The sequence below is a fragment of the Schistocerca cancellata genome, chromosome 8 (genome assembly GCF_023864275.1).
Source record: "Schistocerca cancellata isolate TAMUIC-IGC-003103 chromosome 8, iqSchCanc2.1, whole genome shotgun sequence".
NCBI lineage: Eukaryota > Metazoa > Arthropoda > Insecta > Orthoptera > Acrididae > Schistocerca > Schistocerca cancellata.
The window spans coordinates 399,614,443-399,627,702 of record NC_064633.1 but is presented as its reverse complement, the minus strand read 5'-3'; the positions used below and the strand labels follow the sequence as shown (position 1 = coordinate 399,627,702).

The following is a 13,260-nucleotide window of genomic DNA, read 5'->3' as shown; positions in this document are numbered from 1 at the left end:
ATGAGTGGGTATAAATATGGCTTACTGGTGTGAAAAATAGTTTAATCCTGATTGTCATGAAAAATGACATTTCTGATGTCACCACTTGCTAAAAAGTCAGAAATAGGGGTAATATTACATCTGCTCAATACAGATCATCATGGATTTGAAGACAGAGGAAGTGTCAAGTCAATCTCAGCAGCCCACAAAGCTTTATTGTTGGTTCACCTGATTTTTGCAAAGTATAACTTTCGGAAATGACACGAAGTTACTTTGATTGGTATCGAAATGTTATATTTTTAACTATGAAAATAACTACAGATTTAAATGTGGCTAGATCAGAGGGGCAAAGTTTATGTCATGCTACTACGTCATGTCTTGCATTCGTAGTGGTAAGTAAGGCTATGTTTTTGTCTTAGTGTCTACACGTTCGGTGTTGTTGTAAACAGAAGTAGACTGCCTTCTGGTCGCGATTGTGTGTGGAAATGTAGCAGCAGGTCAGAAACCTGCGCATCGAGGTGGTGAACAGTGTCACAACTGTCTTGGCGTGTCTCTTACAAAGTCGCGCATTGCAGCATATTTTCCTCCATATCCTACTGAGATGACTAGTTCGTCGAAGGTACATTGGACAGACAATTACTTTGCACTAGTGACTTCCCTGAAGGCTCAGTGAGTTCTGGGGTGACGCACACTTGTTTTAATTTGAAGTTGTTACTGATATGCACCAACTTAATTGGAGGACACAGAACGTCGACAATATAATTTACTTGTACCAGAAGAATTGTCTACTTCTTTTCTGGGCAATCTATCTTTTCCCACGTCAATCATTTAACTCAAAGATGTTGTATGTGCTACCTCTTAGAGTGCAACGTCAGAACGAGTGCAGGCCAGGTGAGACGTGTGAGATGTAACAGGTTCCAGCACCCCTGATGCGGACCGAGTAGCAGAAATCATGTGAGTCTACTGTAGCGCTATATTTCTCCAGTTACAGTTGCAGGAATCGTTTTGTTCTTTTCACCAGTCTTGTAACAATCGGTGCATAAACATTAACAGACAGGTCCAGGTCTGAATACCATACAATTATCCCATGGGGCTCGCGGAAGTAACGTTGGACGTTGGCTCTTGCGTCACTAACAGTTTCACCACCTCCCCATGGAGTGGCTTTCTAATGGGTGACACTCAAAAGCAAATAAAAATAGAACCTTTCCCAATTACAAGCGTATCAGATAATTAATCCCTCGGATCCTTATTGAACCGTGGGGGAGTCGCTGGCGCCAGTGATTCTCTTATCTTGTAGGGGCAGTAATCCAGCTCGTTCTGCCATGCGCGTTTTCTCTTTGGTTTTCCTCTTGTGGTCGCTATTTAAGCGCGGCGCTTCCGGCTATGGCTCTCTTGGTTTTTCGCTCCGAGGCCCTAGTGGCTGTGCTTGCCCGTTTCTTGGGCATATGTTGTGTTGGCGACTCTTGGAGTGACTGTTACGAAGGGTGTAGTGGGACGAAATTGAAGCGTCACCCATCCACCAGTGTCAGCCCAGTTTGCAGGTGAATATAAGTTTAATTTAGTTTTTGTTTATGTATTTTTGTAATATTTTGTAATGGTTGTGAATTGCCTAAAGTTTTGTATTTTTTTTATGTTTCATGTACGGAGAGGGCGGCGCAACGAACGGAGACAGCATCTTTGCTGCCGCGACCAGAGAGAAAATTGCTGGCGTCTATACATCGCGGGTCGACAGCCAAAGAGCAACAGAAGATCCTGGAACCGAGTTGTTGCGTCGTGCTTCTAAAAATTGATAAATGAAAATATGTAATTTTTTTGTACAACAATGATATCATAGGAAGTTTAATCTTATTGAAAATGTTAGTCCTATCTTGTCAAGGCTCAGGTTCACGTCTGTATGTAGGAAGATAATAAACTAGTGGATGCTACTAAAGTTGAAATACGTGTTCTGAGGATTTATTTATGAAGAATTATGTGAATGAATTAATAATATATTTGACAAGATTATTGAATTTTGACAGTGTTCATCGCAACTTTGAATCTCAAAAAGTTTATTTAATGTGGGTCTAATATCGATTAAATCAAGATAAAGTGTATCAATATAATTTCTGAGGAGAAACAAACGACGTCAAAAATTGAAAAAGTTCACGCAAACCAATTGGCCCGAGTGACGTAATTCTGCGCATACGACTCAAATGATGTTTTACGGTTTCGTTCAAGAACCATTCTGAGACAATTTAAAAAGAATATAAATAATTTTGGAGTGGGTTGTAACTGACGTAGGTGACGAAGTCTGCACATGGTCATACGTCGAAAGAAAATCATTTATAAGAAACTTACGTCGTTACACTACAAGGGGCGTTGGTTGTTCGCGGTGCTGTGTTATGATTTGAGGAGAGTGTCGGCGGCGAGATGGTGCTGATGGCCTCCAATGCACTAGCAAGTGTGTATATTGTACCACCTGATGCTGGATGCCTATCTATGCTATGTGGATTGGTGCTACTAAAGGTGGGCGTCAGCTAGTGTTAAGATAGTGTGCTTGTAATGTTACATGAACATCTTATGACTTATTCTGTGGTCTTCGTTTGGAGAGGCCGTGACATTTGGTGTCTTGTATTATGGGATTTTATGCTCTTGCGTCGGAAGGCCGTTAACTTCTCCAGACTTTATGCTTCTTATTGGGGTCTGCTTCTAAGAGTAAAGAATAATTTTCCATGCTATTTGTTTGAGGGCTTGGGGGTTGTTTTGGGGAAGAGACCAAACAGCGAGGTCATCGGCTTCATCGAATTAGGGAAGGACGGGGAAGGAAGTCTGCCGTGCCCTTTCAGAGGAACCATCCCGGCATTTACCTGGAGCGATTTAGGGAAATCACGGAAAACCTAAATCAGGATGGCCGGACGCGGGAGTGAACCGTCGTCCTCCCGAATGCGAGTCCATGGTGCTAACCACTGCGCCACCTCGCTTGGTGTTTGAGGTCTTGTATGTTTTAAATTTAAAGGGTAGGGGGGGGGGGGGGCAGATAACTCTGAAGTAAGAGGGTTTGTATTGTGTTCTTTAGTTTGGTAGTCTGTACTTTTTCTTAATCTTACAGTGTACTACGAGCGGCGGGCCCAATCAGTTCCGGATTGACCAATACATGGGGCGGTGCCTTGATTGAAATGTGTTCGGACGCCGTTAGCTCTGCCAGCTACGTTTTGGTGACGCTTGGCGCTACTTGGCTGTAACCTATCAGAGTCGCTGCTCGCTCCAGTAGTTGAGTATTCTCTCCTGTAATTATTAGGAGATTCCTCTCGTTAATGTGTTCGAGCTGCGTCAAGGTGCGTCCCCTGTTACTAGTAGTTTGGTCACTCTTGTTTTAGGGTGGGTCATCCGTCGGGCTGTGCCCGCTGTTGCGTGCAAGATAAATGTCTGCCTAAATATTGTTGTTATACTAGAGAGGAACGTCACGAACGCGTTCAGTGGAATAAGTCACTATATAATTATATAATTGGTGGAATGCCGTGGTTCTATGATCTGTCTATTGGTCCAAGATTTTGCTCATTTACTTGGAATTTGTTATTTAATATTCTGTACTGTTGCTTGTTTCACCAATTGGGATTTAGTCCTGGTAAATTCCTGTTAAATTTGTGGTCAATTATGTTTCTCCTCTATTTTTATCTGGAACTATTTGTTATTTTGGTATTATATTAATACCTTCAGCTGTTAACGGGCGTTGATATATATCAACGGGACAGGTGAAAATGTATGTCCCGACCGGGACTGTAATCCGGGATCTCCTGCTTACATGGCAGACGCTCTATCCAGCTGAGCCACATTTTTTTTTTTCGGGCCTCCTTCCTCCCCTACAGCCCGTCCTTCCGCTCGCCATTTGTGCCTCCTTCGGCTAGCTTCTGTGCTATGTTTGGTCCATAGCCACCGAGGGCACAGAGGATAGCGCGACTGCAGGGACTATCTCGCGCACGCCTCCCGCGAGACCCACCATTCTCACCTTGTATGTCCACACACTACACTCGTAGTGTCCTACCCCAACACACTCATTACTCGTGGAAGACATTCTTACCAAGTCTCCTAAGAGTTCGAGGAATAAGTGTGCATCCGCACAGAAGAAGAAGGTCATGGCCGGTGTTGACAGCATCTATATACTTACATGGATATGGTGTCTGCTCTTTAGTTAAAAGGAAGGAACTTTACTTAACTTGTTTCATTCTGTATAATATTATAAAGGCTCTATAAGGTTTTTAATTATATTTGTTATTGGTGGCTATTGGAAGCCAGGTACGTAAAATATTTTGTACTGCTTTTGTAGGGGGATATGTGTAATAAAACTTTGTGAACTACAAGCCTGTGTTTGCGTTTTCTTTTGATTCACGTCCCACTTATCTCATCCGAATCGACAATAATATGTTACAAGACAAAATCAGAATTTCCTTGACGTAACCACTACCCTTGTCCTAGGTCGAGGTCTTACAGGATTCCTCTTGTACTCTGAATACAAACAGCAGTAAATTGTTTTGTATGTTACTGTACAGAAGCGCATCTCTAGATACGATATTGCAGTGTCTGTGTTGTTACGAAGAACGGTGCAGTGCTCCTTAGATCATCCATGGATGTCCGAAGGAACAGGCACCGTGGCAACTACAGCTGTTATATAATGCATGAAATGTATTTGTAGTTGCGAGTACGCACAAGTATCAGCTGTATAAGCGAATGACGACAAAGAAAACTTGCGCTGGACGGGGAGTCGAACCGAGATTTCACGCTGTACGCTAGCCGCCGCCTTAACCGCTTTGGCTATTCCTGCACGACTCACGTCCATGCATACATGTCCGAAGGAACATTGCATCGTTCTTCTTAACAACAGGGGCACTGGAATATCGTATTTAACTGCCGATACCAGGTAACGACATTCAATTTTACGTGTCCCCCGCTGTACGGGTTTGCATAACGTGTGTACCAGTACACTTTGTGATGCAGGAACGACGACGTGTGGAACTTTGGGTCTCGGTGTGAGTCGTGCACAGACAACAAGCTGACCACTCGCGCGCAATGGGAAATCCTGGTTCAAGTCCCAGTTCGGAATTAATTTTCACTGTCGTCATTCCCTTATACAGCCAATGGTTGTTGGTATTTACACCTGCGAATGCATTTCACATACATCTGTAGATATTTAAGAGTCAATTAAATGTTGATACAGACATCATATACGGCCTGCGGCTGTTGCTGTGAGAATCCTTGGTCCCCAAAGTAGAAGTCCTCCAGCTGCTGCGCCGCCGCCTCCTGCTCTTCCCTCGTCGGCCTCGGCAGCAGAGACCCCACCAGGGACGTGAAGTTTTCGTTGAGATCTGCCGCCACAGACTCGCTCTGCATCACTCCAGACACTGTAAAAATCAGCACATCTGTTACGATGCGGTCTTCAGCAGGTGGATGTGCGACATATCATGGGTCAGCAGACTTATATTAAACGGAACAAATTCGACAGCTGTTGTAATACCAGCACTCTATGTCACTGACGTACAAATTACACTTTTTGCCATCTAAGAAAATACTGATATATTATTATTATTGCCTGTCCTGAAATGCTAGTGTACTAATTGTACATTGGTGAGGAAATTCCAGATGAAAAGAATGCGCATGTTTCATTATGGAGATGAAATTAGGTATTTGACTGACGCATTTGGCATTGACCACCATCAGTTCAGCAACTCAGATATAGCGTTCAGCTTCTGTACCACTACTTCCGCATGACAACGATTTGGGGGTGGACCAGTCGTCAGTAGTCTTCTGCGGTTTGACCAATTACCATGTGATAATAGCTGAAGCTTGGTCATCAGACTCTGTTCCAGACATTACCGCGTGACACAAACGTGGCCTCTTCCACAATGTATGCCCGGAGCAGATCCTTTTACTACGGAACAGCTGGGCGGTAATATGATGTCTAGTCAGTACTGGCCATCTTCGTGTGGATGACGCTGCTGTCTCCACAGTTCCCGCCTGAGTATCTGGGTGATCAGGTAGCTCAGCACTCTGTTTCCCTCTCAGTAATGCGATATGGGCGATCCAGCCGTCCCCGCCTCTCTCGAGATATAACACCCTCGGCCTTTGCCAGGGAAGAAGAGATGCAGCCTGATACACACAGTGACAGCCGTCTTCGTCGGGTCCCACGCTATGGGCTGGGGGTAACGAGAAGCGGAGCCGTTGCACTAACGATGGCGCACGGTCTGTGCTATCACCTGTACCAGGGCCAGTCATTTGGTGCCAAACTTCACACAGGAATGGTATGCTGGCCGCGTGTGGGCCGTGTGCGAGCCGAGTCTCGGCCTGTCTCTCCTTTGCTCGTAACTTCTCTGGGAATACTTAGCACAGTGAGACATTTAATTTAGTACTGCAATGTAGCACGTTTCTGTCGGCACAACTCTCTTCCGTTTGAGAGAATTGTGGTATCAGCGCTGTTTTCCAATCGCTATTTGTTCATGGTGTGAAGGACGTCCCTGGGTTCGGTGGATGTTTGCACAGTCGTGCGACGTGTCGCCATAAGCCTTTAGAGATGAATGGGTATGACAGAAGAGAGGAACGAGAATTCTTAATACATATTATACAGTCACATAAGCTATGGGTACTGCAGACTTGCTATGAAGTGACATTAAAATACCATGCAGAAAGAATTTAAATACTCAGATGACAGTGAAAGAACAAAAATTACAACGGCTGGCAGACAGAATTCATTGTTGAGTGGATCTGGAAGAACTTTGTGCTACATGTGCAGCCAAGTAGCACATGAAGAAATTGGTGGTATTAACAGTAAAATTTTATGAAGTCGCTTGCATTATGTCACTGTCAGTTGGAACTGATCGAAGAGTATGGAGACTTAATGTACGATTGTAAAGCAGGTTGGTTAAGTCAAAGAACATGTCAGGAACAACTATTTGATTTAAAATTCCTTATTGTGGAATTTATGAAGCAAAAATTAATGCTGGAATGACAATTAGAACATCCAGAATGAATTGCAGACTTTGCATTCTGAGTAGACTTCACTGCATACTGCCTACAGTAAGACATTGCAGGGTGAAAACCAACTTCTTTCTGATTTGGTGGGCATGCATTTAAAAGGAAAATCGGGTTGTAGAAGGGACACATTCTGACAAACACAGTCCATTTCCTCATGGTCACTGCTGTAAAGGAAATGTGTGGTTTGAAGACTTCACTGTGACCTTAAATGAAATCCGAGGAAATTCTCCTAAACGTTTAGAAGGCACTGTCAATCTTCATCTCTTTTCCAGCTGTTTACGAGACCATTTGCCATTTTAGTTGAAAGCACATTTGGGCACGTGGAGATGTAACTGGCTGACTTGCAAAGTAATTCCCATTTTAATGACAAATTCTTTTACGTTAAAACTGCCTAGGACGTATACATTGCGTTGCTCAGGTAGAGTTTCTACGTCAACAAAATGAGGTTGCAAAATGTTAATATATTTCGAACGACATATTTATGTGAAATACCTTTTTTCAAGTATGCTACGAAATGATGCGAAATAAGTCACAATCACGTGGCAACTTGAGTTTGAAAAGCTGTGAAATTAACTGCACTCAAATTAGCTGCACTCATTCGTATGGCGATATTTGCACCAGGTGAAAATAATATCTTCATCATATAAAAAATAATCAAACAATAGAGAAAATTTGTTTTCTTTGTGACCTATGGTGTTCAGAAACGTGAAACATACAATAACTTCTTAAGCAACACCACTGCGCTGCCACTTAAACGAGGCACATTCGCAATGTCTCCACCTTGCCCTTCCTCATGCTCTGAGAGCGTGACGTGGCAGTGGGAGGAAATGTGCAGCGACAGCCACTCGTGCTCACGCATCGCCATTATCTACAGAGCTAGACCGGAGGTCAGCGTGCTTAGAGACGTCGTGACAGTGTATTTACCAAGTTAGCCATCAACACTAGCAGCATCAAAGTCTAAAGAATGCAAACAAACAGCAATAACGTGTCTTGTATCCACGAGCAGCCTTATTTGAGTATCTGTACCCATCTACAGTTCAGAGTCACTGCCCACAACTAGCCATCCTAAAATCTCTTTTACAGTATTATCAGCACATTGCAGAATGGCATAAAATGTAATGCTCTAAGAAGCCTGACAATGAAAATTCAAGATTGCTTTACAGGACCATCACCATGCCAGGTCATCGCTTCGACACTTCCAGGCGATGTACAGATTATTTAGACTAGTACCAGTGAATGAATCAGTCATTTCACTGCAGTGTGCCGCTATACTGTAAAATTCAGTGTTTGTGTGTCATGAGAATATCATTCACCTCAGTCATATAATTGTATTAATGCTCTGTTCCTGATCCTGAAAGTTTCTGAGTATCCATGAATGTGAAGATTATTATTTGGGTTTTTGCAGACATTACCAATTAAAATGATAAAAGAGATTAGCCAGATTATTAAATTAGTTTTAAACAAACAGCAGCTCATAAATTGCTCATCATGATCTAAACATAAAATTGCCACAGAAAAATTTGGTTTAAATTTTCGTATTTATCTGAAATTACTTTTAGTTACATTAGTCTACAAAGATCAATATATACAGTATGCAGTTTTATGTATGAAAAGTGCTACTGAAAGTCTTGCTGAATAATATTACAGTCGTATGGTCCACATATTCTACCAATTTTGCGATGGGCTATTAATTTTCCTTAGACGGAGACATTAATGAAAAACACAAACAGTTTAAAACATACACCAAATCCACAATTTTAAAGATATAAAGTACTGGAGACGCCTGTTCAGCAACGAAAATCACTATCACTATTGGCAAATGGGATTATACAACCAGAACATATCGCATTTTCTTTGCACCTGTCTGAAGAACAACAAGTGATTTACCTGACTGAAAGTTACCAAAGGCGTCAATTGTCCCTTGTCTACTGTGGCTGTCTTTATCGATTCACAGAACGCTTATGACAAGGCTTGGCAGCAAAACTTGATCTAAAGACTGGTTACAGATACAAACACCCTGTATTTCATCACTGTCTTTCTCCGAGACAGGACTTTCATGGTCGCCCACCATAGCCAAAGCTACGGCACAAAACGCATTTCCACTGGAACACCGCAGGGGGTCAATTCTGTGACCCATATTAACATTTGTGTAAATAAGATAATTCTCATTTTTTATTCCATCTCAGTTGCACACTTTTAAACAGCTCACATGTTTCTATGTCTTTGGGATATCCTCAAATCTAAGTAGTTGCTGAAGGTGGTCCAGAGTGATCTAAACTTATAATCTAATGAAAAATATGCAACTGAGACAGAACAAAAATGAGAATTATCTCAATTATCAATACAGTTGCTGAATCTCTCAAGACAATTATGTCGGCTATAGTGAATCTACGTAAATGGCTTATTCCTGGATCCACAGTAAAAGTTAGCCAAACACGCCGACGATACAGCCTTGTTTCCCACAGGCCGCGATACTGAGTAGTTAATTAACAGTCTCCAGCACCAAATCGATGGACTGGTCATGTGGTGCAGGAGAAACAAAATTGTGCTGAATGCCGACAAACCACAGCATGTTTTACGAATAAATCAATTCTTCGCAATAACATCACCATCAACGGTGTCAGACTCCGGCGTCAGACTCACTAAACACTTTGGGGTCAGCTTAGATTACAAAGCCTTGGTCAACCGCTCTACCTGCGACCGGTGAAGGTTTTATACCCCGTCTTCATCTGTGGAGACAATAGAGACACTAAGCTGTGTCTTTATTGCTCAGTAGTACGATCATTACTCACCTACAGTAGCATTATGTGGGCCATGATTAGTATGGTATCGTCCAAAGTTCGCATCAGTACCACAGAAGATAACTAACTCTCGCTGCGTACTGCAGCGGCGAATGGGAGGCGCTGGCGGAGCTACACTCTCTCTCACCTTCGGAGCGCCACCACATCGACACACCAATAGACAACCGAGTAGAGGAACGCTCACGCTTGGTTCGTGATCATACATTAAGAAAACAGTATCGTCATAGGTAGGGCACAAGTGTATTTAATGTCTTATGCTGAACTGTGAACATCATGTCTGAAAGTGAAAAGTCTTGTAGACTTGTCTGTATCCAGTGATACTTTAATGTTCGAAAACAGTTGCAAACACTCAAAAAATTACTGTGGAATTTAAGTAAATCTTCATATTGTCTTGTAGTAAAGTGAACTAATATTTTACATTATCTAATTTCCACTTGTTCTCCTCTCGGATCAAGGAAAGAACCGGCAATTGTACTGACGAGCGTATTTTCGTGAGGTACAATAGCTAGTGTCCCACGGATGAAGAGGTCCAAAGAATCCAAAATATGGCCCTTCGTCGGAGTCTACTGGCGTCGCCGCTAACACGCATTGCGGCTCTTCACGAGGAACCCGGAGTGCCCTTCGTAAAAGACTTCATGGAAGACGAAGCGAGACGCATTCACCTGAAGGTTGACCCCCTCAGAAAGACAACACTTTAGGTACGACACATCCTCAAAACTGGTATCCTTGCCTGGTACTGCTCTCATTTTCGGAAGATTTGCATATGGACAATGAGTAAGTCCACCGCACGCCACAGTCTTAGTAGGAGAAGTCACTGGGTGGCCTCCTCTGCAGGAAAGCAAAGAACGGAGGGCGGTAAGGTGCTCTAAGCCCTAAACGCCGTGCCTTAAGTGTGAATAAATAACTAAAGTTAATCTCACGCTCAGTCAATTCAGCTAGACCAGCTCTGCACACATACACTCTCTCTCTCTCTCTCTTTATCTCTTCTAACCATACTGCTACTGCTCCTGGGGCTTCGAACTGCAGACGACGGCGTTTCCATGAAAGCCCATGGTCCTCTATGAACGAAGTAGTTTTCAACGTCACCTAGCAACTTCATTTTGTAACTGCTGGCTACAAGCTGCCACTAGACCTGATGGTTGCGCGTCTCGACCACATGACGCCAGAGGAAGTCCTCCTCTATGGTGACTTCACCGGCCGCTGTGACCGAGCTGTTGTAGGCGCTTAAGTCCGAAACCACGCTGCTGCTACGGTCACATGTTCGAATCCTGCCTCGGGCATGGATGTGTGTGATGTCCTTAGGTTAGTTAGGTTTAAGTAGTTCTAAGTTCTAGGGGACTGATGACCTCAAATGTTAATTCCCATAGTGCTCAGAGCCATTTGAACCATTTGAAATACACCAACGCGTGTTATGGCGAGGCAGCAATGCACGTCGTCGAGGCGCCGACATGAAACTCGGTACGGGAGTCTGAATAAGGAATGTTATTGCTTACTGAGCTCTTCTGATTCCGCGCTAGCCGTGTTACTAGTAGGAAGCAGCCAACCCACCTAGACGCCCCACAGGCGCACAGCAACTAAACTGCGTCATTTTTCATCATATGTGCACTGCACAGACAGTGTCTCATACTCTTTGATTTCTGCACCAATTCCGGAGTGTACGGACGATTCCATTTCAGATCGGACGAAAAATTGGAAAAGTCACCATCTATTTTGAAAACTGGGAAAGGAAAATGCTAGACCCCTATTCATTCTGTACAAATTAGCCAATTTTTATGTGCAAATTACAGTCAGTTTCAAATCTATACAAATTACAATTCAGATTAAATCCAACCTAACTCGAGGAGATTGAGGGAACGCCCGCTTATTTTAAATTTTAGTAGAACACCTTTGATAATGTATGTGATTACTTCCTTTTCTTCTATCTAGATACCTGTAGATACTCAGTTCCACGTACTGGGTATAAAGCAGCAGCGAAAAATGTGCAGCTCAACAGAAGAGCTCCTGCTCACGTTGCCCTCTAGCACCGATCTCGTAGTCAATCATTGCGCTCTATTTGTGTTCTATCGGCTTCCTGGAGAGGCTGTCAGCCAGGGGCGTTCTGGAAATTTTGTTGCTACGAACGTCTGTGGAACCTCTCCCTGGAGGAAAGATGATTTGATAAATAACATGGCCAGAGTAGCATGGCCTTGCCGCAGTGGTAACAACGGTTCCCTTCATATCATCGAAGTTAAGCGCTGTCTGGCTGGGCTAGAGCTTGGATTGGTGACCATACGGTCTACCGAGCGCTGTTGGCAAGCTGGGTGCACCCAGCTCTTCTCAGGCAAACTGAGGAGCTGCTTGATTGAGAAGTTGCTGATCCGGTCTCGTAAACTGATATACGGCTGGGAGAGCGATGTGCTGATCACATGCCCCTTCATATCCGCATCCACTGACGCCTATGATCTGAGAATAACTCTGCGGCCGTTCGGTACCAGTGGCCCTTCATGGACTGTTGGGCTGTTCGGGCAGTTGCTTTAGAGAAGCAAGTGCAGTTCAATTGAGGAATCGCTCCAACAACCCTGTTTCGTCGCCTCTAGTGCCACTCTCATAGCCAGGCATTGCGGTATCAGCTTTCTGGAGGGGCACTCTGGACGTTTTTGGAGCTATGAACTTCTGTGAAACCTTTCCCTTGTGGAAATAGGATTTGGTAAATAACATGGCCAGCTTTTAGAACGATTGTCAAGAGAAAATTTTTTAGGGTAGATTGAGATCTCTAAAGCTTTCTGAAACACACAGGCAATCCCTTGGGATGAAGGTCACACGCTTTATCCGCCTGCTCGGCATCTAGCCCCACATTTTTACTTTTTTTCTCTTGATATGCCCCACGCTAGAAAACTGCGCCCAGAAAGTGCCAAACAGTAGCAAGCATGATTGCCTAGAGAACGGTGACGTAAAATTTTTAGACTCAAGGTTCTGGAAGAGAGGTTTCTGTACGCTTGATATGAAGCGTCGCATTTTTCCAACGGTGGTGGAAGCATATCGGGTCTGGTTAACTTTTTCCTTGAGGGAAGAAAAACTTTACCTTTCTGATTGGCTGTTGCTTCTTGAGACGCCGGAGATCTCCACAAGACTGACGCACTCTGCTCTTTTACTTCACATCAGATTGTGCTCGGAGTAGAGCGACTTCAGGCTTTGCTTCCAAAGGAGAACTTCGGCCTCTGTTTGCAGCAGTGTCACTTCGCGCCTTACGCTCGATAGAGGCACTTCAGGTTCCGTACGCAGGTGGGACACTTCGCGATCACGACGCTCCAGGCGGAATCTTCACCAGCAGACTGCTGGGTCAGACCTCGTCCGAGGGCGATGCAGCAGCGGCGCTCGCACAGTCGTACTAAGCGAACCTTGGGCGCCTCCCACGGCCAGACATTCACGCTCACCAGCGATGGTGAGATTTACTGGCAGTACATCTACATCTACATCTACATCATACTCCGCAAGCCAC

General features: G+C 43.9%; 1 protein-coding gene across 1 annotated transcript in view; it reads right to left on the bottom strand.

The window, feature by feature from the left end:
• The window catches only part of LOC126095595 (para-nitrobenzyl esterase-like), a 111,062-nt gene that overhangs the window by 37,316 nt on the left and 60,486 nt on the right, over positions 1 to 13,260 (bottom strand). The window contains exon 7 of the mRNA XM_049910368.1: positions 5,173 to 5,354. Within this exon, the coding sequence (XP_049766325.1) occupies positions 5,173 to 5,354 (182 nt within the window). The remainder of the gene's footprint in view (positions 1 to 5,172; positions 5,355 to 13,260) is intronic.